The following is a 21,802-nucleotide window of genomic DNA, read 5'->3' as shown; positions in this document are numbered from 1 at the left end:
CTTAAGCTTAGCGGCCTCCGTAGTCTAGGGGTTACATTCCCACCTCATGACTCAAGGCACGCAGGTTCAATCCTGGTGGAGGTCGTGGAATTTTTAAGGGCGGAAAAATTCAGGGAATAAGTCCTCCGGGAGTGACTTTAAGCCGTGGATCTCGTGTCGTAGATTTACGGCATGCAAAAGATCCTCATGTCTCTAGGAGACCTCTGAGCAAAATTAGACAAAAAGTTTCCCGCCCAAGTAGTTTCCAATGCCTCCGGTAGATGGGGAAGTTATTGGGTACCACTGCCAGAAGAGGGCTGACCTCGCTGGGAGAAAGGGGATAGCGAGCACCAGTACCGGTAGGGTATGGCGACAGTAAAAATTAAAGTGGGACGTACAATAGACTACTAGTCATGGTGCATGGGGAAACCCACCCCCACTAATACTGAATAACTGAATATATTCTTAAGCTTAATATAATTTATCAATTATGAGCACATCCTGTTGGTACCCAGAAAATGATTCCTGAATATTCCAGCATATTTAAAAAATTTGGTTTTCTCCAAAAAGTGGTCGTGCTCAACCTCAACTTGACTCATCAAAATCAGTGGAATTACCATTTCATATTTCTTTAGGAGACAATGAATTTGTACAATAAGCAAAAGAAACCTTATATGGAAGAAACTGAAAATCAGAGCACTTTTGCTGGAACCATACAAATTGAATTCTAAATGAGGAAAATTTTAAATTGAGGAACATTAAATGAAGATTCCACTATGCACAGATCTGCATGCAGTTAATTTTTAAAATAGCAAGAACATGAACACGATACAAACTAGATATCACAAAAAGAGCATATAGTGACTTAAGGTACCACACTATATACTTGTTTTAAGATGACTCACCACAGCGCCGCAAATGCTTCAGCACATATCCCAGATGAATAACAGCTTCATTGCGCTGATCCACTTCAGTATGACGTACAAGAAGGCACATATCCACATCGCTCCTATCACTTCCAAATCCATTCATGGTGGAGCCTACAAGGCACAGTTCATAGCGCGGGAATGATGACTGTTCATAACACACAAAAGTTAGAGGCATTACTACATGAGCAGAACCAAAAGGTTTATCACAATGCTTACAAACCCCTCATCACAATGGAGCAACAAAGACTACCAAGGCAGCAGTAACAAGCACTACAATGCTGTCTACAATGTGACACCATGTAGACTGGTAGAAATTTACAGATGTTCTGGAGGAACATATTGTTTATATCTTCAAGCCCAAAGAGGAAAGCAAGCAAAGAAGCAAGAAGAAATCTACTAGCCTGGCTTATTCAATACTGAAGACATGGACTGTATGTTCATCCAAAATGTTGGTAAACTACCAGACTATACAGCATCACATCACAGAAGATCATACTCTCCAAATGAAACAGCTGGCAAACAATTAGATTAAAAATGGGATGAATGAACTGGCAGAACTCCTCAGTTCTGAGTCACCAGTCTCAAGCAAGTACAATCTACTGTTGTACACCTTTTACATTATATAGAAATAATTTTTCCATGGATTTTGTAAACTTTATTGGCATAGACTTGCATAGACTGCTATTTGGAGCTGCTATAAAGCAACAAGTACTGAAGAAATATGATACTGAGAAGATTTATTGTGTGCCATAGTGATATACAGAGCATGTAGATTAGTGACAGTGTTATAATTATTTGTATTTATAAGTGTTCAATAAATCCAATTATCAATCCTAGCCCCATGTCCAGTTACTAATACAATATCTTTCATCAATCATATGTGGTGTGTTCAAAAAGTATCGAACCTTTGGTCAGCAGAAATACATTTATTGATTTGGAGGTACAAAACCCTAATCCCCTTCAAAGTAGTCTCCTTGGCCATGCACGCACTTCTCCCAGCACTTCCGCCATTGTTGGAAACACTTCTGGAACGCGTCTTTTGGAATGGTGATCAGCTGGGCCATCGAATTTCGCATGATGTCTTCTCTTGACTCAAATCAGGTTCCTTTCAGCGGCATTTTCAGCTTGGGAAAGAGCCAAAAGTCACACGGAGCCATGTCGGGGGAGTAGGGAGCCTGACGAACCACAGGGATGTTGTGTTTGGCGACGAAAGTCTGAATCTGATGTGCAGAATGAGCGGGTGCATTATCATGATGGGGCTGCCAAGTTTTTGCTGCCCACAGATCTGGTCATTTGCGCCGCACAGCATCACGAAGGTGACGAAGGACCTCCTGGTAGTATTTCTTTGTGATGGTTTGGCCTTGTGGTGCGTACTCATGATGCACAACCCCACGGGAGTCGAAGATACGGCCAACATGACCTTGACATTGCTGTGGACCTGCCGTGCTTCTTTGGCCTCGGGAATGTCAGATGTTTCCACTGTGACGACTGCATCTTGGTTTCCGGCTCGTACCCATAAACCCACGACTCATCACCTGTGATCACGGTCTTCAGAAAGTTGGGGTTACTGTTTGCATTATCCAGCATGTCCTGTGCGATTTCCAGACAGCGTTGCTTCTGCTCCATTGTTAGCAGTTTCAGCATGAATTTCGCGGACCCTCTCCTCATGCCCAAATCCTTGGTCAAAATTGAATATACTGATCAAATGCTTACCCCTATCTCATTCGCAAGTTCTCGGACTGTGATACGACGGTCCTCCATGACCAAAGTCCGCACTTGCTCAATGACATTCTCATTTCGGCTTGTTGAGGGTCTGCCTGAATGTGGTTCGCTGTCCACTGATGTGCGGCCATCTTTGAAGCGGTTGTATCACTCCTTTATCCGTGAGTTGCTCATGGCATCATCCCCGAAAGCCTGTTGAATCTTGCAAATGGCTTCCACTTGGGTATTGCCAAGCTTTTGGCAAAATTTGATGCAATATCGCCGCTCATGTTGTTCCGTCATTTTACACCTTACTGGAATCCGACGAGCACTCACTACACGTCCTCACTCATAGGCCAACTGCCAGCGACTGACGCTTTCTGCGGCCGGAAAAAATTCACGACTGCGCATGAATGTCCCCTCCACATCTCCACTGAAGGGAGCCTCCTGCGCTTCATTGGTTTATGTGGGAAAAAAGAAGGTTCGATACTTTTTGAACACACTACGTACATAGCTTGAGAAGAAAAAGCGCATATATAACTACTGTTGGACAGGTTTAGTCTTTTCTTGTTTTTCAGTATCTTTCTCCACTTCCTTGGGTTATGATACACTGATTCCTATTCAGTATAACCAGGCAGTTCTTCTATGAAACTGAAAGAAGGTAGTGCAGGGGAAGCTCTCACAAATATAATCTATTGTCAATAGGCTCCTAAGTCAAATATTTTACATGCTTAGTACATGTTGGATTCAGTAGTCTTGAAATTATTATCCCTCATATTTTATTATGGTACTTAACAATAATAAGTAGGGAACCTAATAATGTACGAGGGTTGGAACTTTAATAGTGGCAACCATTTATTTACAACTGATACAAAATAGATGCATGTTTCGAAGTTTTACTGTCCTTCAATGTAGTCACCAGCACTGTGTACAACCTGTTGCCAGTGATGTGGAAGTCACAGGATACCTTTAGCAGTGCCTGTTGTGTTGATAGTTCGAAAGAAGCGGTCTACTGCCTGAAGAATCACTGGAACATTTCTGAAGTGACTGCCACGAAGAGGTTCCTTCATCCTAGGAATCAAGTCGAAGTCACAAGGGCTTAAGTCCAGGGACTATGGTGGATGGTACAGCACTTCCCAGCCAAATCGATCAAACAATATCAGCCACAGCTTCTGCTGCATGCAACCAAGCATTGTCCTGCAAACGAAGAGTGGGTTCTGCAGAAAGTGTCGCTGCTTCTTTCTCAAAGCTGGTCACAGGTTGTGTTCCAAAAATGAACAGTAATACTGCGCAATGACGATCTGCTCTCGGGGAACAGTATGCATTAGGATAACGCCATCACAGTTGCACTTGAGAATCACCATAACTTTCACATTGCTGGGGTTCTGACGAACTTTTGATTTTCGTGGTGACCCATAATGACGCCATTCGTTCAATTGTCGTTTCATTTGTAGCTTGTACGATTTGGCCCATGTGTCATCCAGTGTAATGTATGGCGTAAGAAAGCCTCTCCTTCCGCTGTTCCTGTTTCGAAAACATCATGACAACACTACATTAGACCGTCAGCTAACACGAGGCTCTGTTCCTCTCGTCACTGCACATGTGCGTGATGTGGGAAGGGAGAGTCCATTTGTTCTGAGGTAAGATAGGTATGTAACTAACATGTGGTATAAGCGACTTTATTTGGTTCCATTGCATGGCGTCTCTACAGCAGTGTTGCCACTATTAAAGTTCCAACCCTCGTATAACATTATATCCTGAAAAGCAGTATTCCCACATTTTACATATTACAGCTTTCAGATACACAATTTTGGTCAAAAGTGTGTGTAAATTATGCAAATAAATACAAAACAAAATTTACAAAAATTGCTCTCAAGGCTATACTTTTGAAATTGTATCTCCTCTTTCTTGGTGGTGGTGGGGGGGGCAAACAATGAACTGAAACTATTACATTATATGTTCATTTTATGTTTTATTGAAATATGGTTTTAATTGTAATAAAATATGCACAAAGGATTGCAAATTGTATGAGGAGCGTTCCATATATAACGCCTCCTATTTTCCTTAAAGAAAACTACAACAGATACAGAAAACATAATAACGCAGTTAAATAGAGCAAGACTTCAGCTACTTACAGCTATTTTTCCACATAATCACCACCATTCATTACGAACTTTTGCCAGCGATGAACAAGAGCCTGTATTCTGCGCCCATAAAAGTCTGCGCTAGCAGAGGCTAGCCACTTTCTTACAGCTGCAATGACAGCATCATTGTCTGAAAAATGTTGCCCACGTAGTCCATCATTCATAGACCCAAAGAGCTGGAAGTCTGAAGGTGCTAAATTGGGGCTATAAGGTGGATGTGGTAGGACAGCCCAGCACGGTGGTCGCCAAACTGGTAGGGGGTCCAGTGTTATCGTGTTGTAAGTGAAAGGTTGTCTGCTTCTCTGGCCTGATTTGAGAAATGCGGGCTTTCAGCTTAGTCAGGGTCATCTTGTAGCGTTCAGAATTGACAGTCTCACCAGGCTACAGGAAATCCAACAAAGTCACACCCCGCCTATTCCAAAAGACCGTGCACATCATATTCCTTGCCAATGGCTGTGTCTTGAACTTCTTTTTTCTTGGGGAATCCGGATGTCGGCACTCCATGGACTGTCTTTTGGATTTTGACTCGTAGTGGTGACACCATGTCTCATCTCCAGTGACGATGCTGTCCAGAAACTTGTCACCTTCTGCATCAAACTTGTGCAACAGGTCCTGACAGACTTCCATTCGATGAGTTTTGTGGTCCTGTGTAAGCATCCATGGGACCCACCTGGAACAAACTTTGCGATAATCCAGCTTCTCCAACATAGTTTCCAATGCATTACAGCTGATATTAAGCCATACACACAGTTCCCTGGTCATTATCTGCCGATCTGTACGGATGAGCTGATCGAGGCGCTGTTCATTGTGAGGAGTGGCAGCTGAGCAGGGACGCCCAGGGTGTGGCTTGTCGTGCACTTCACTTTCGCCACTGTTGAAACGTACTACCCACCGCCTCATTGTGCTGACATCCAAGGTATCATCTCCGTACACCTTTAGCATGCGTCGACGGATGTCAATGGGTGCAATTTGTTCGGCAGTGAGAAATTCAATAACACATCTCTGTTTCGTACTCACTTCTATGTCAGGCAGGCATTTTGGTAGACTGCTCTGCTGTCGCTATCTGTCGCATGACAACCAAACTAACAGTACATTGGCGGGAAAGTTCAAACTTTACTACAACACCACCAACATCCAGCTCAGACGTTACATATTAACACAAAAAAATAGGAGGCATTATATATGGAACACCCTTTGTACTTCATCATACAATTCAATTTTTTAATCCCCAATATTAAGCAGCTACAATTTACCTAACCTCACACTGATAACAAGTAACACTATACTCTGAAAAGTAGTATTCCCATATTTTATGCATCACAACTTTCAGATACAAGGTTCTGGTAAAAAAGTGTGTATTTTATGGAAATAAATATAGCAAAAGTTTTGAAAAATCGCTTTTATAACTGTTATATTCTCATTTGATGACATAAGCTGAACTGAAACTATTACTTACTAAAGCTTCCACGGAGCTGAGCGCTTCCTGAGAAGCCATCAGCTGTGTAGCTACTTAAGAATTTATGGAATCCAAAGGTTCAATATTGTGTTCACAAGAGCCCTCCACTGGCCTTTATCCTGAGTCAGACCAATCCAGTCCCCATTAACCCATCCTATCTCTCTAAGATTTATCTTAATACCTATTATCCTCTGATCTATGTCTAGGTCTTCCTAGTGGTCTCTTTCGTACTTTCCTACCAAAATCCTATATACATTCATTTTCTCCTCATATGTGCTACATGCCTTACCCACCTCATCCTCTTTCACTTGATCGTTCTAATCACATTTGGCAACGTGTACAAGTTATGAAGCTCCTCATTATGCAGTTTTTTCCAACAACTTGTCACTTCATACCTCTCAGGTCCAAATATTCTCCTCAGCACCCGGTTCACAATTAACCTCAGTCTATGTTCTTCTCATACTGTCAGAGACCACATTCCACACTCACATAAAACTACTGGCAAAAATCTGTTTTTGTGTATTTTAATCTGTATTTTTAGACAGAAGATTGAATGGTAGCAAGCATTACCCAAATTTAGTTTGCTCTTAAATGTGTCCTTAATAAAACTCTTTGACTTGTTACCCTCGTTCCCAAATATTTGAACTCTGTCACGTTTTCAACGGATTAGCTATCTTTATGTTATGATTTTGTACTATATTCTGGTGATGAGACAGCAACATACGAGGTCTGACAAGAAGTTCATCAACTTGCCACCGTGTGCTTGTCGTGGTAGCAGTGAACAGAAATCTCAGTATGGTTTGATGACACTGGCATATCAGCATTCCACAGCTGTGTTGTTGTTGATCCATGGCAGTTTCTTTCTGAGTGCCGTCTATTACTGTCTGAGTGTATTTTGGTGTGCCATCCCCAACAACACTTGGATCTTGCATCATGACAATGCACCTGGTCACATGGCATTGTGAGGGAGTTTTCAGCTAGTAAATAAATAACTGTGCTGGAACACCCTCCCTATTCACCGGATCTAGCCCCCAATGACTCTTTTCTGTTCCCAAACATAAAGGAAATATTGAAAGGAAGGCATATTGAAGACAATGATGACATCAGGAGTAATACGACGGCAGCTCTGAAGGCCATTCCACAAAACCAGTTCCAAAATTGTTTAGAAGGGTGAATTAGGCGCTGGCATCAGTGCATAGCTTCCAAAGAGTACTCTGAAGGCGACCACAGTGATATTCAGGACTGAGGTATGTAGCACTTTTACCGTGATGAGTTTGCAAACTTTATTGTCAGACCACATATACTTAGTTTTCTCTGTGCTTACTTCTAGATCAACCTCCCTATTAGCATCAATTAGATATTCTGTGTATGTTATTTCCCATTACATTTACATCATCAGCATATACAAGCAGCTGGTGTGTACCATTTAATGTCAGTCCCACTTGGTTTTCCTAGATCTTCCTGATGGGATATTCTAAAGCAAAATTGAAAAGCAATGGTCATAGAGCATCTCTTTGTTTTAGACAACTGTAGATAGGAAACGCATCAGACGATGTTTACTTATATAGACTTTACTATAGGTTTCATTTAAACACATTTTAATCAGCCTAACTAGTTTCATGGGTATCCCAAACTCTATCAGAATATTGTACAATACTTCTCTCCTAACTGAATCACAGGCTTTCTTGAAGTCTATGAACAGATGATGTACTGTCTCATTGTATCCCATTTTTTTTATTCAGTATCTGACGAATGCATAAGATCTGATCATTAGTTGATCTGTTATGTTAAAACCCACACTGATGATCCCCAGTGATTTCATCTATATATGGACTTAACCTTGAAAGAAGGATATTAGATAAAATTTTGTATGAAGTTGACAGCAGCGTTATCCTATGATAATTACGGCAGTCAGTCTTATTACCTTTCTTGTGAACTGGTACAATAATAGACCCCTTCCACTGATCAGGCAATTCTTCCTTATGCCAAATAGAATTAACAAGTTCATGGATCTCAGAATGCAATGTTTCACCTTCTGCATGAATCAGTTCTGCCAGAATTTGATCATTATCATACTTCTTCAATTTTGCCAATAGCAATTTCAAAAGAATTAGGATCAGGTACTAATGGGTCAGCTGTATGTATTTCTAACTGCCTAACATCACTGACCATATGTACATTCAATAACTGAGAGAACTAGTTCTTACACCTATTCAAAATGCTGTGGAAATCTACAAGCAGACCACCATTCTCATCCTTTACTAAGTTATGTACTACCAGTTTGGCAACCATTCTTAAATTCATTTATTCCTCCCTGCAGGTCTCTAATCTTCTTGCTACTGTTACATTACATTATCTGCTTTTGTTTCATTAAAATATATTACATATAATTACATAAACTGTCAAGTTGCTTTTATATTTCTGAAATTACAGTAATTTTTATGAATATGTACAATTTGCTTTACCTACCACATCTGTGCAGGTCTTACACATGATTCAGTTAAGGTAACTTATTTTACTGAACTTAATTTCCTTAAATTCAAGTTCTGATATATAGTGCACATTGTGCATAGGTTCATTTGGCTTTTACCTGAATGGAATTTGACAGGCATTTCCAGAGCAGTATCTTCTTCCTATACGTAGTTTCTGTTTGCTGATGTATCATGAATTTGTTCCATATACCTTCTGATAGCTGAAATATCAATAATTATTATCATTAATGTCTCTGCATTTTAATTTTGAAGTTAAATTATGCACATGCACGCGCACACACACACTTATGTGAGTGTGTGTCCACATATACATACACAATGAAACTCCACACAACATTTACTTGAGCAGCAGTGCATGTTGACAGATTACAGATTTGTGATCACCGAAACTGAATTCTAATGGGAGAACACCTTAAATCAACTAACATTTAATGGGGGTTCTACTGTACATAAACACACATGAACATGCAGACATATATAATCTCTTAGAACTTTGTATACAACAATTATGAATTATAACTGGCTCTGAACTTAAACGTTATCATATTCTTAGTCCACTTATAAATATGAAATATGAGGAAAATATATCAAACTGGTTAAGAATGGTTGGGATGAAGCAGTAGTATCATGACTGAACTTTTCATGATTGCAGTACCATTATTTAAAGAACTACAAGATAAGACTTTATTTTTACTCAAAAGCACATGTTCATGTTATATCTATGGGTGAAGAAAAATGCATGGTATTTGGTTGAATCAACAACACAAACCACATATTTGAACACTTAGTTCCACAAGGAACCCCAACACCCCTAATACCATTTATAGTTTGCATCGAAACAATCAGAAACATTATCCGACCAGGAACACTAGCAGTCCGACTGACAGCAAACATAATTGCAGGACACCTTTTATTAACCTTACTAGGAAATAACGGACCAACAATTACACAATCTCTCCTAGGGGTGCTAATTATTGCACAAATCCTACTGCTAATCTTAGAATCAGCCGTAGCCGTAATCCAATCATACGTATTTGCAGTTCTAAGAACCTTATACTCTAGAGAAGTAAATTAATGACAAGACACAGAAACCACCCATTCCATTTAGTGGAACAGAGACCCTGACCACTAACGGGCGCTATTGGGGCCATAGTAACAATATCGGGCATAATCAAATGATTCCATCAATATAATCAAGAGCTGCTAACAATAGGAGGGTTAATCATAATCCTAACCATAATTCAATGATGACGAGATATCGTACGAGAAGGAACATATCAAGGTCTACACACCAAGAAAGTGACCAAAGGGTTACGTTGGGGTATAATCCTATTTATCATCTCAGAAGCTGAAGAGGTTACCTTATCCCATTCACAGCCAGAGACAAGCTGTGGTGGTGCATGAGAAACTTGTACAAGATGTGAACGTGACAAAAATCGGTCAGGAGCAATAAGAACTGGTGCAGGTCCACTGGAGAGGGGCAGCAGAAATCCATTCAGGCGGCGTCCTCCGCGTGAAGGCCGATGGTGATGAGGATGTAGGGGTAGTGGTGGAGAATGTCTGCCAGAATGGTAACGCCGTTTACTTTGATAAGGATTCTCACTCTGAATTAATCCAGGCTGCAAAGTTTGTTGCTGTTGCTGAAAAATAATACAACCATTACCTGCCAACCATCATTTAGAGTACTGTATTTTACTTACAATAAAGTTGTCTGTGAATAAAAAATGAAGAAAATCAACAAATATAAATATGCAGAGTTCTGTCTTCTGGGATATAATGATGCATAGTCCACTGAAATTCATGCTCCAAGTGTAGGCTGACTGTCAATGGACTACATGGTGTTATATACTAGAAGATAGAACACTTCATATCCACCTCTGTGAGAACCTCAAATCCTACAAATATAAACAGAGCATGTCATGACTTTATGTCATAACTTCTTGGGATATTACTGAAGTCATACCAAATGAAAAATATTATAGCATCATGGGTAAAATTCTGAACAGTTAAACAGCTCTAAGTAGGTGAATGATACATGAGCTGAAATGTGTGGGTGTTATTGTGCAAGCACACAATGGAATGCAGGTCTGTGCAGGTCCATACTACAGTAACAAGACCTGAATCAACACTTCCTGGTTGCTGGATTGGCCAATTGGGTTTGTAGAACTGGCTACAACAAGCATCAGACCCCAACCCCCATGACTTCCATACATGGGGGTACACGAAATATGTTGTTTATGAATGCATGGTGGGCACAAGTTATGCCAATGTTGTTTTGTACATTCCATTGTGGAACATTCAAGAATATGCACTGAAGCTGAATGCTGACATTTTGAACACCTGTTACATCAGTGAAGGGCCAAGGTATGCAAAATTATGTACAACAATTAAGCGTTATTTCTTGCTTTGATAAAGGTGTCTGTCATATACCGAAATCATCAAATTTCCCTACTGATAGCTCTGCTAATTGTTGAGAATCATACCCATGTTGATATAACATTTTTCACACACAATGATCACAGGAATAACCTCCTAAAATTATTACGTCATGAAACATTACATATAACTTTTCATCTTCAGTACATTTTGTCATTCTAATAATAAAAATAAACAAAATAGTTCTCTTTAATTTACAACTGTCATAATGCACCTAACACAGGTCTTACTTGTGTTTGTACTTGGAATTCTTGACAGAAACACTTTAGTTTTCTTTATTACAAATTCTCTGAAACAGTAACGCCATACAGCAAGGTTTTCATGGTAATGCTAATGTGCTATGAAATCCAGTGTCATATGAACATATTGTGACAAACATATCTGTACAGCACATTTTAACTCCAAGTGACTTTGAAATACACTGTTCCAAAAACAAATCAAGGAAGTTCAATAATCAATGTCACAATATAACAACATCAATTAAATTCTAATTTTCAATTTTTGTCTCACTCAATCTAAATGTGGATTTTGTCTGAGGATAAATCTAAGCAAATGATTCACAGTTTCCAGATTATGTAAATGGAAATCTCTGAAGTGCATACTCTTCCTTTGTTTGAAAATAGATTATAATCAGAAACAATGAAATACAGTGAAAGCCTCATTTAAGGATCCTTGGGGGAACAGTGGGTCTGAACACTAAAGTAAGAATATCTTACACGGAGGAAAAGTGACTTTGGATCACTGACACCAAACATTAAATGACAGAATACTTTGCTTCCTAGCTTTACCACGTCAGAAATAGGAAAACTTTGGGAAATTAACAGCAAGAAACCAAGAAAAGATGCTGTTGCAAATGTTTGATTGAATACAGGACATGACTGCCTTGCAGCAGATCTTTGTAAGATAGGAATATATATAACAGAAGAATGTACACTGTGCAATTTGCCAGGATCATCTATGGGAAAAGAACACCTACTTCAATGCCCTAATCTTAACAAGGAGATGCAACAAAGCAAGAACTTGAGTGCTCTCTATTGGGAAGCAAGAAGCAAAATGGGTTAAACGATCCTAAATGCAGCCATTGGAAACCAACCAACCAACTTTGCTTCGTATACTTATGGACCACACTCTACTTAAGTTAGGATAAGCTTTTGGATTTATAATTTGAATACAACACCCGTTTCATTTCTGAACGTCTTTGACAAATGCATCATAGATTTATGGCCTCCTTTCCTTCCTTAAGGAAGGTAATTATACTTATGAGATGTCCATGCTGTCTGTGTGTTCCCCTTTCAACTTTTCAACCAGTGGTTTATCTTTCAAAAACTTGGTATGACTGTATTTTCTATACTCAATAATAACAACAACATAGCTCATGAATGAAACCATGTATGGTCTTGATGTGATGTATGGTAATAGATCTTTGAAAAATATGCAACTTTTGCTAAGGTATTTTTATACAGAATGTAAGCTAACATGATGGCCATATGTGAATGTCTTCAGCTTTCAGTTTGATGGTGATAATTATCTAACCATTGTAGCTGGGCACGTGATATCTGGTATGGAAATAGACCACAGAATTCACATTATGTGTAAAACATGTCTGCAACTCAATGACTACAAACACGATGACAGTTTGAAACTCTGAAGCTGCATCTGACAAATTTAATGCACACAGAATCTGTACTTAAACAGTAAGTTCTTGACAGAAATAAAATAACAGTAACAGATTTGCAGGACGCAAGAACTGTGCAACAAGAAAGCAGCCTTTCTGAGATCCCCTTGGAACTCCTTGTTTACCATAAACAATATCTATAGTCTATGTTTATCCTAAAAATGTAACATTTTCAAAGGTGATTCAGCTTGTGTCTTCAAACAAAAGGAGGGGGACCTAATCTGATGGGTCCACTGGACTAGTAACCAGTGGACCAATCAGGTTAGATTTCTTTTGCCTGAAGACAGAGGCAGAACCATTTTCAAAAACAGCATAAACCGAGATAATGCATAATGCCNGGGGGGGGGGGGATAGAAAAGCTGATATTTGAAAAATTCATCTGAACAGCCCACGGGAACCCATTTGGAACACAGCTGGAAAGTCACTACTCCAATATATGTCTTCCATCATATCTGATATAAGAAAATCTAATATTTAAAGATAAGAATTATCAAAATGAATGACTTACATAGAACTGAAGACTGGGCACTGTGTGTATTGAATGTGCAGGTGCTGAATGCTGATGGAAATACTGTTGCTGTTGTTGAGGCTGGTGACGACCACTTCTTATTGAACTGTTCAGGGCTGGTGTGCCATAAACATCATGCAAGCGTCTAAACATGAGTTCTTTGTATCAATGTATTATGGCAAAATAACAAATATTACATAATAGGTTTCTGCTGAAGTAATTGTATTAAGGTATTAAGTACTATGAATCTTCACTAACTGAAGACTGAGAGACATGATCCCTTTGTGGGGGGGGGATCCTCAATCTCAAATTCATGAACTATTTCATGATGGCAATGTGAATTCAGAACTTATAGACTCCTATACACTAATCATCATGTTAGTTCTGTAAGTAATTTCCCTGGGAGTGAAGCCAGGACAAAATTTCTCCATGCTTCATCTCTGTCCATTTAGATGATAATGTGTACAATGGAACACAGAAAGAGACTGATAAGGAATGATGTGCATGCTGAGAAGTAAAATATGCTCAACTAAAGGTCTGTGACAATGGGTCTATTCGTTATACAAACATTGCTGGACAATGCCCATCACCTTGGATATATTTAATACATACGTTTTGGGCACTGGATCCATTTTCTGAAACATCTACTTTAGAACTAACTACAGGAAGTGGAGTCCTTCTTCAAGAGCCAATAACAATGCAGGTACTCAAGAAAGCCTCCACCTTTATCAAACCTGAAGAGTATTTTCCATGCTCACAAGAGCCCTTATCCAAATGACTCCAGTCCACATCCTCACACCTGAATGCAAGAAGACCCATTTAAATATTATCCTACAATCTTTGTCTATGTCTTCAAAGCAGCCTCTCTCCTTTAGGTTTTATAACCAAAATTCTGTATGTATTTCTTGTGTTTCACATACACACTATATCCAACCCACATTGCTTTTTCATTTTCAGGTCCAAATATTCACCTGATCACCCAGCTCTCAATTCTCAAATTACATTCTTTCATTAATATGACACACATCCATACAAAACAAAGGTAAGATTATAGCTTCAGTTACACATTTTAATCATTACAATTATAGACAGCAGACTGGAAGACAAAAGATCTGGAACTGAATGTAGAATGCAGAAATTGTTATCTGCTGTTAATTTTTCCTGAATTCAATTTTGATTTGCTACTGCCATGCCAAAGTACATGAACTTTGCTGTATTTCAAACGATTTATTAGCTATTTGGTGAGACAAGAACATATAAGTTTTTTGTGTTTACTTCTAAACCTCCTTACTAGCATCCAACCACGCTTCTGTGTTTCTCTTTATAGTATTCATATTTTGCCCAGTAAGTGAACATCAGGAGCACAGACCAGAAGGCAATATATCCCACTGAAGCTGAGATTTCATGCACCTAAAACTGGCAGGGGAAATTCAAAACAAAACATATGCACAAACAGCATTCTTCAGAGCTGTGGAACTTGATTGGTTTTTGAGTTCAGAGATAGAATCTTTAAGGGAAGGAGTTGGTTTTGATGACGGATCTGTTTAAGAATAAACTGTGTGGTTCTGGGAAATTGTAAAAATAAAAATAAAAATTTGGGTGAGGAGTTGGATATGCTGAAAACACGAATAACAGGATTTGTAGGCATGGAAGTCTGTGCAGCAAGACAGTAAGCTTTATATGAGTTCTGCCCAAATTGCTTTGTTGATTTTACAGTTCCTATCAGTTGTTTGCCTTAAATTTCTCCCACATAGGAAAGAATATGTCCCTGTGTTTAATTAAGCACCATGCTATGAAGATGTATGGGACACAGAGGAGGTATAATTACAAGCACTCTTAACCTCAGCATTACATGAAGGTGGGTCGTCAGCTTCACAACGTGATCTGTATGCTGTGGTAAAAGGAAAATCTCTTCCTCTGCTGGGAATCAAACTCCCATTCCTTGCTCATCTAGTCTGAGAATAATCACTATACTAACTCAGCTAGTCTGAGCCAAGTCACTGTACCGAATCAGCTGTGAACAAGTAACATTAATTAAGATTCCTGAGCAAGCTCTGGCTGCCTCTATCGTCTAGCGGCCAGAGTTCCTGGCTACAGATTCAGAGGTTCCAGGTTCGATTCCCGGCACTACCAGATTTTCTGAGAAGTAGTGGGTCTGGAACGGGGTCCACTCAGCCATGTGAGGATATTTCAAGGAAATAGCGGCTCCAGTCTAGAAAACCGAGATTAATGGCCGTGGGGAACTGTTGCGCTGACCATGTGACACCCTCTATCCTCAAAAGTTGGTATGAGCTTTGCTGACAAATGGCGGTCACTCAGTTGGTATAGTTCGCTTGCGGACTACAGATCACGGAGTTTGTTGTTTGTTCTGAGCAGGCTCTGAAAACTAAACTGCAAGCAGGTATCAAACCTTCATTACCATGTTTCATGACTCCCTAGTACTGAAAATCTAACAATGTTGGACTACATAATCCCAGTCAAAATGAATGATTGAATGGGAATGCCTAAGGGGTAGGTCTGGACTGGTCCTTGCACCACAACCTTCAAAATTCCAGTTAGAAAGTAATTTATTTTGGTCACGATCATGGGTAGAGACTGCAGACATGGAACAAACAGATGGTCATGATGGTAAGCATATGACTGGATTTTCAACTGCATATTCAGAGCTTGAATTCTAATCCAGTTTGGTTTTCTCATATTTTGCACATGGTGAACTTGAAAGTAAAGTTACACGCTATGGTGATAAAATGTCTTGCCTCTATCATTCTCAACAGGAAATATATCAGACAAATATTTACATACACAAACATTCCTATAGCTCTCATTTAAACATACTGTAATTAGCCTATCTAGTTTCATGGGCTACGGAACTCAGTGAAAATGCACTACAGTACTTTTTTCCTAAATAAATAATAGGATTTTGAGGTCTATAATTAGTTGATGCATTTCATCAATGTACTCCCATTCTATCTTCAATATCTGGTGGATACAGAATATCTGATCATTAGCTGATCTGTTACAGTGAAGCTTACACTGATGATATCAAATAATTTAATCTACACACAAAGTTTGAAATGAGAGAAAAATGTAGAAAAATTTGTATGTAGTTGACAACAGTGACAGCCCACAAGAATTACTATAGTCAATTTTATCCCCATTTATATAAATAGGTACAACAACAAAATCTTTATGCTGCTGCAGAAATTATTCTTTACTCCAAATAGGATTAATAAGCTGTGAACCCCAAACACAGTAGTTTACCTTCTGTATGTACCAAATATGCTGAAATTTGATTAGGACCTGATGATTTATACCCTTTTTTAAATTTTAATAGTAACTTCAGTCTCAAAAGCTTTAGGCTCAGATGCTATTGACTCAGAAATCTGTGAAGCAAAAAGTACAAAGGGGATTTGAGAATAAGACACTAAAATCAAAATAAGTGATATACATGCTAGGATGAGAGGTTAATTTAATAGCAATTGCCTGAAAGATGAAAGTGCATCAAGTACTCAAACATGGCAATATTTCTAATGCCTAAAAGTTAAAAAAATATACCTTTGATGAATATCATAGTTGGTGTGTAGGTTACATCAACAAAGGGGATAAAATGACTAACAGATATGTGATTATTGTTTCCTGGGATGTGATACCATGCAGTCTGGTAGAAGGTTGCTGTCTTGGAGAAACCTGCTGCTTCTACCTTCAGGACAGAAGATGGAGGCAACAGGTTCTGCCAGAACTACCACCACAACCTCAAATCTCAGCTACTCAGTTAGTTAGAGAACATGGAAATGGGGAGGGAATTATTTTTCTTGCCTACTTGGTCCAAGAATACTGAATAGCTACACCATTCTGTCATACTGTGAAAGCAAAAGAGACTATAAAAATTTCATCGGACTTTGTTTCAGAATTTAATGGAACTGAGTGTAAGGGAGATCTGCGCTTCAGCTGAAAAGCCACCTTAAGCCTGTCACACCGAGCACTGGCCAGCTGCAGTTGTACCTGCTAGTCATAAAGTAACTCTGACTTTGACTTTGAAGCCAGCCAGTCTTGAGTCAGTGGCTGGTGAACATAGTTTCTGGTTGGCCGTTCAGAACCTCTATAGTTAGCATCATAACTAAGCAACAACTAGTGAAGACATAATAGACTCAGACTTAGCATGTGCTGTAGTGATGTGTTAAGCATGTAGATTAGTGACAATATTATAACTAAGATATATAAAGTATAGAACATACTGTCTACACAACAACAATCAGTATTCAGTATTATAATTATTTGTAGTTTGGAGTCCAATATATCCAATCAGCAAACCAAACCCCATGTTTCATGACTAACATGAAACAATAGTAAATCATAACAGTACAGAATTTGGCAAGCTACTTCCTTTCAAATACTTTCTACTAGAATATTTTATTAACTTTATGAGTAATTTAACGATATTTTCAGCATCAGTACTATACTAGCACCACTAAATTATTTTTGCAGCATTTGTTTGAAAGATATAAACTTTCTTCTTCAGTACTAATACTACTATGAGCCAAAAACCACTGAGTTAAAATCTGACTGTTAGCTCCACAGTACATGGAATTTAAATCCTCTGTTCCTGCATGATAAAGGTTAGACATAAATATTCCTTACAAGACTGCAAATATCTTCAAACTTCATGAATTACTGTTCTGAAAACATACCAAGCAAGCTAACACTGAAAAAATACATTTCACCATGAGAGATTTTGTCATTTTTATTAAAATAAAATAAATTTTCATGTTTTCCTACATAAACCATCAGGTTAAAAAATTAGTCCCACATTATACTCGTACATATACTGAAGACCTGCTTCAATCAGTTGACTGACTGACTAACCAGCCAATCAATCGATCATGTAAGCAAGCAAGAAACCAACCAATTAAGCAAGCAATCAAGATTTTATGGCAATAACAGTAGTCAAACATTTTATTCTCTTGAGGTCACAGGATATTCATAACTCACATCTGATCACATGAATGCTCTTGGTCCATATGTGCTCTAAAATGTTTCACTTACTTGACTCCTTTAATATCTGATGAGCTAGTGCTAGCCTCATTGTCATCAGTGTGCTGCAGTGAGCTTGTGTCAGAAAGTGCTGACTGCTGTAACTGCTGCTTACTGGGAGTAGGTGATCGGGATGAAAACCCTGAGTCAGAACTTGAGTTATAAGACAGATCTGGCTTGGAACCCACTGGATCCCGTTGGTTACATCTTGGAAGTCTGTGAAATGTTCAGAATGAAAACTTTATTTTAGAAACAAACTATAATTTTTCTGAATAGTTTAAACTATTTGCAGATAGACACGCACATCACAGCAACAATGGGTACACACACCAGGATGGTCATTAGGTTTACAGGAAGCCAAGATAGCTCTGCTGGTATAGCAATGGGTTTGCTTACTAGCAGAGGCAAGATATTTTACTCTTCTCCACAGCATCCAGACTGGCTCTGGGACCCATCCAGCCTCCTATCCAATGAGTACTGGGTGCTCTTTCCCCAGTAGTAAAGTGGCCAAGGTGTCAAGCCGACTGCTTACCTACATTCAGTTAGTTCCAAGGCCAAGAATGATGGAACCATACATCTTCAAGGTGTGGAGCTTCTTAATTAGGCACAGCAATAACTTTACCTTTTTTACATTTTACCTTACATTATCAAGTTTATAATCTGTGTCACTTAAATTTCTAAATCTTTTTACCTAAGCACTACAGTCACAGTTATAAAAATGGTGTTTCGCATAAAAAGCTACTGTGATTTCATAAAACTAGGTCTGAAGTTACAGCACAAAGGAGACCTTATACTGTGCTTAGAAGGGAACCACCTACTAAATGTGATTTCTTAGTGTATAAAGTTTTTTATCAGACTGGCTGCATTTGTACAGGAAAAGACCCCAAGAGACAAATCACTGAAACCCAGGTGGATGAAATCTGAGCAGCTTCCATCTGCAGTCCATGCAACTGAACCAAGCATGCTCCCAATTAAGCATGCCACAGAATTCTGTGGAAATGTTTTACATTCGAAAATCATAGGTACCAACTGATGCAGCATGTAACTGTACACAACTAAGAAGTCTGCTACATCTTTGTTGTAACATTCTTTCAAGACTTCAATATACCAGATTTCTTATTGTCACAATTGTCTTCTGTGAGGAGGTGGAAATGTTAATATAAAAGAGAGTGAAAGATTCCTCATGAAGTGAACACACAAAAAGGCATACCAAAGTTGAATGCGATCTGTGCTTTGTCAAAACAAAAGGTGTTTGGGCCTTTTTTCTTTGTCAAAAGTACTCTGACCAGTATAGTGTACCTAGATATGATTCTGTATTTCAGCATCCCGTCGCAATTGTTCAACTTAACGTCCATTATTTATCATCCGTCAATATTGCAACACTAGTAAGGACAACACCACACGCTGTGGAGGAAACACGCAAACCAGGGGCATATGGCAGTCATAACTGAAAAGTGGGCTACAAACGTGAGGGGCAAGCTGCCGAGACAAAACACCCTGGACAAACATACATTTGTGAGNATGGACGACACCCCGTGTGATGTGAAATAATATGTACCAAAATAACGTGGGTATAATAGAAACTTTAACGGATTTTACCTGGTTTTACCTTGAAAAGAGGACTACAGCGTGTGATTTTAACATGAATTAAGAGAGTGTAGCAGTTTTAACACAATTTAATAAAATAATTGTAACATATGAAGACACCTGAAGATGGCCGTCTGGGGCTGAAACATGTAGTATCAAGGTGTATAATGTTAAACTAAAAATTGAGTGGTGAATGGAAGAGTATTGCAATATTGATGGATGATAAATAATGGACGTTAAGTACCTTGATATGTTGTCCAACACCATGCAGTGCCTTCATATTTTAAAAAGGTCGGGAGACTTCTTAAACCACAAGTTTCCACAGAAATGGAATGGCAGATGTGGGGCTATAACTTGGCCACCTCAATCACCTGACCTTCTTCCTCTTTCCCTTTTATGGGGGTGAGGGTGACATAAATCAATAATGGGTATGTGCCAATACTGAATACTACTTTGATGGACCTTCCCGGGAGGATGAGAGCTGCCATGGCCATAGTTACCTTTGACTTGCTTAATAACATGTGGGCTAACAGACTGCATACAGACAGAATGACAGCGCCCTCAATGAATGTCTATAAAATGTAGGTCACATAGACTTGACCATATAACCTACTCAAGTGAGTTTAGTTTTCATTTCTGTGCCTTTAAGGTCATGAGCAATGGAATTTATTTGTGGAACTGAGAAAAATCACACACCTGAATGAGGATAGCTAGTGTCCCAGCTGGTATTAAAATTGAGCTTCTACAAAATCTAGTGATAGAGCACTACCAATATGCCAACCCACTTGGCTGCCATCTTTAGAAACTATTTTTGTCATCTGCAATGTTTACTTAAACTTAATAATATCTCTAGGTTCAGGGATTCTCAAAATGTATGTGACCTTCCAAACACAACCCTTGTAAAGCAAGCTGTACAAAAAAACTGTGGAAGGAGGAGCGTAATGGTGTGTGCTAGTGGTTGTGGCACACGTAGGAATAGAACATCCTCTGTACTACTAAACACAAAAACGATTACACAGATTGTATTACTTCACGTGGCTGGTGAATATTTTACACAACTTCTATTCCACTGAACTGCCCGTCATGAAAGTTTCATTTGTGTAGATGACAGGGCGCCCCTCATTTCTGTAATGATTTATATTTCTCAAATATGTTGGCCTTGCTGTACAAATATACTTTCTGGCGAGTCTTTTTTTTTTTTTTCACTTTCCAATTTCCTCCACCTGCAGCCCAAATCTTAATATCTATTTTCCAAAGAACCCAATTTCCACCACTGAAGTTAATCATTTCCTTAAACTAACAAAGATTTTAAAGTAGGCCGCTCACCTTCTGTAGCATGAAATTCGTTAATTGCTCTTCGAATTACACACTTGCCAAAACCATCTACAAATAAAACAACAAACTCTGTGACTTTAGTCTGCAGGCGAACCATACTGGTCTAGTGGTCAGAGTTCCTGGCTACAGATTCAGAGGTCCCGGTTGGATTCCCAGCGCTACCAGATTTTCTGAGAATAGTTGGTCTCAAACGGGGTCCACTCAGCCACATGAGGATAACTGAGGAGCTATTTCAAGGAAATAGCGGCTCAGGTCTAGAGAACCGAAATTAACGGCTGTTGAGGTTCGTTGCGCTGACCAAGCCACACCCTCTATCCGCTAAAGTTGGCACTAACTTCGCCGACAAGCGGTGGTCACTCGGTCACCAAAACCATCTACACCAATTTTAAATTTTATTCTTGCCCGTTACTGTGAGGTGTGCTGAATTCCTTACCCATGCGGCAGCATAGCTAGTTGAGCACTATGATACAAGTCACAAAAGTCGCGGGTTCAATTCCTGATGAGGTGACTGGCTTTCCAATTGACCTAA

General features: G+C 39.1%; 1 protein-coding gene across 1 annotated transcript in view; it reads right to left on the bottom strand.

Annotated features, from left to right (window-relative positions):
* Positions 1-21,802, bottom strand: part of LOC111874541 (poly(A) RNA polymerase gld-2 homolog A) — a 48,649-nt gene that overhangs the window by 19,407 nt on the left and 7,440 nt on the right. The window contains exons 3-7 of the mRNA XM_023870118.2: positions 18,364-18,567; positions 13,321-13,465; positions 10,063-10,341; positions 8,800-8,901; positions 885-1,053 (exon numbers count right to left, since the gene is read on the bottom strand). Of these exons, the coding sequence (XP_023725886.1) occupies positions 885-1,053; positions 8,800-8,901; positions 10,063-10,341; positions 13,321-13,465; positions 18,364-18,567 (899 nt within the window). The remainder of the gene's footprint in view (positions 1-884; positions 1,054-8,799; positions 8,902-10,062; positions 10,342-13,320; positions 13,466-18,363; positions 18,568-21,802) is intronic.

Source organism: Cryptotermes secundus, unplaced genomic scaffold (assembly GCF_002891405.2).
Source record: "Cryptotermes secundus unplaced genomic scaffold, Csec_1.0 scaffold818, whole genome shotgun sequence".
Taxonomy (NCBI): domain Eukaryota; kingdom Metazoa; phylum Arthropoda; class Insecta; order Blattodea; family Kalotermitidae; genus Cryptotermes; species Cryptotermes secundus.
The sequence above is the reverse complement of the archived record's forward strand: the minus strand, read 5'-3'. Positions and strand labels throughout refer to the sequence as shown.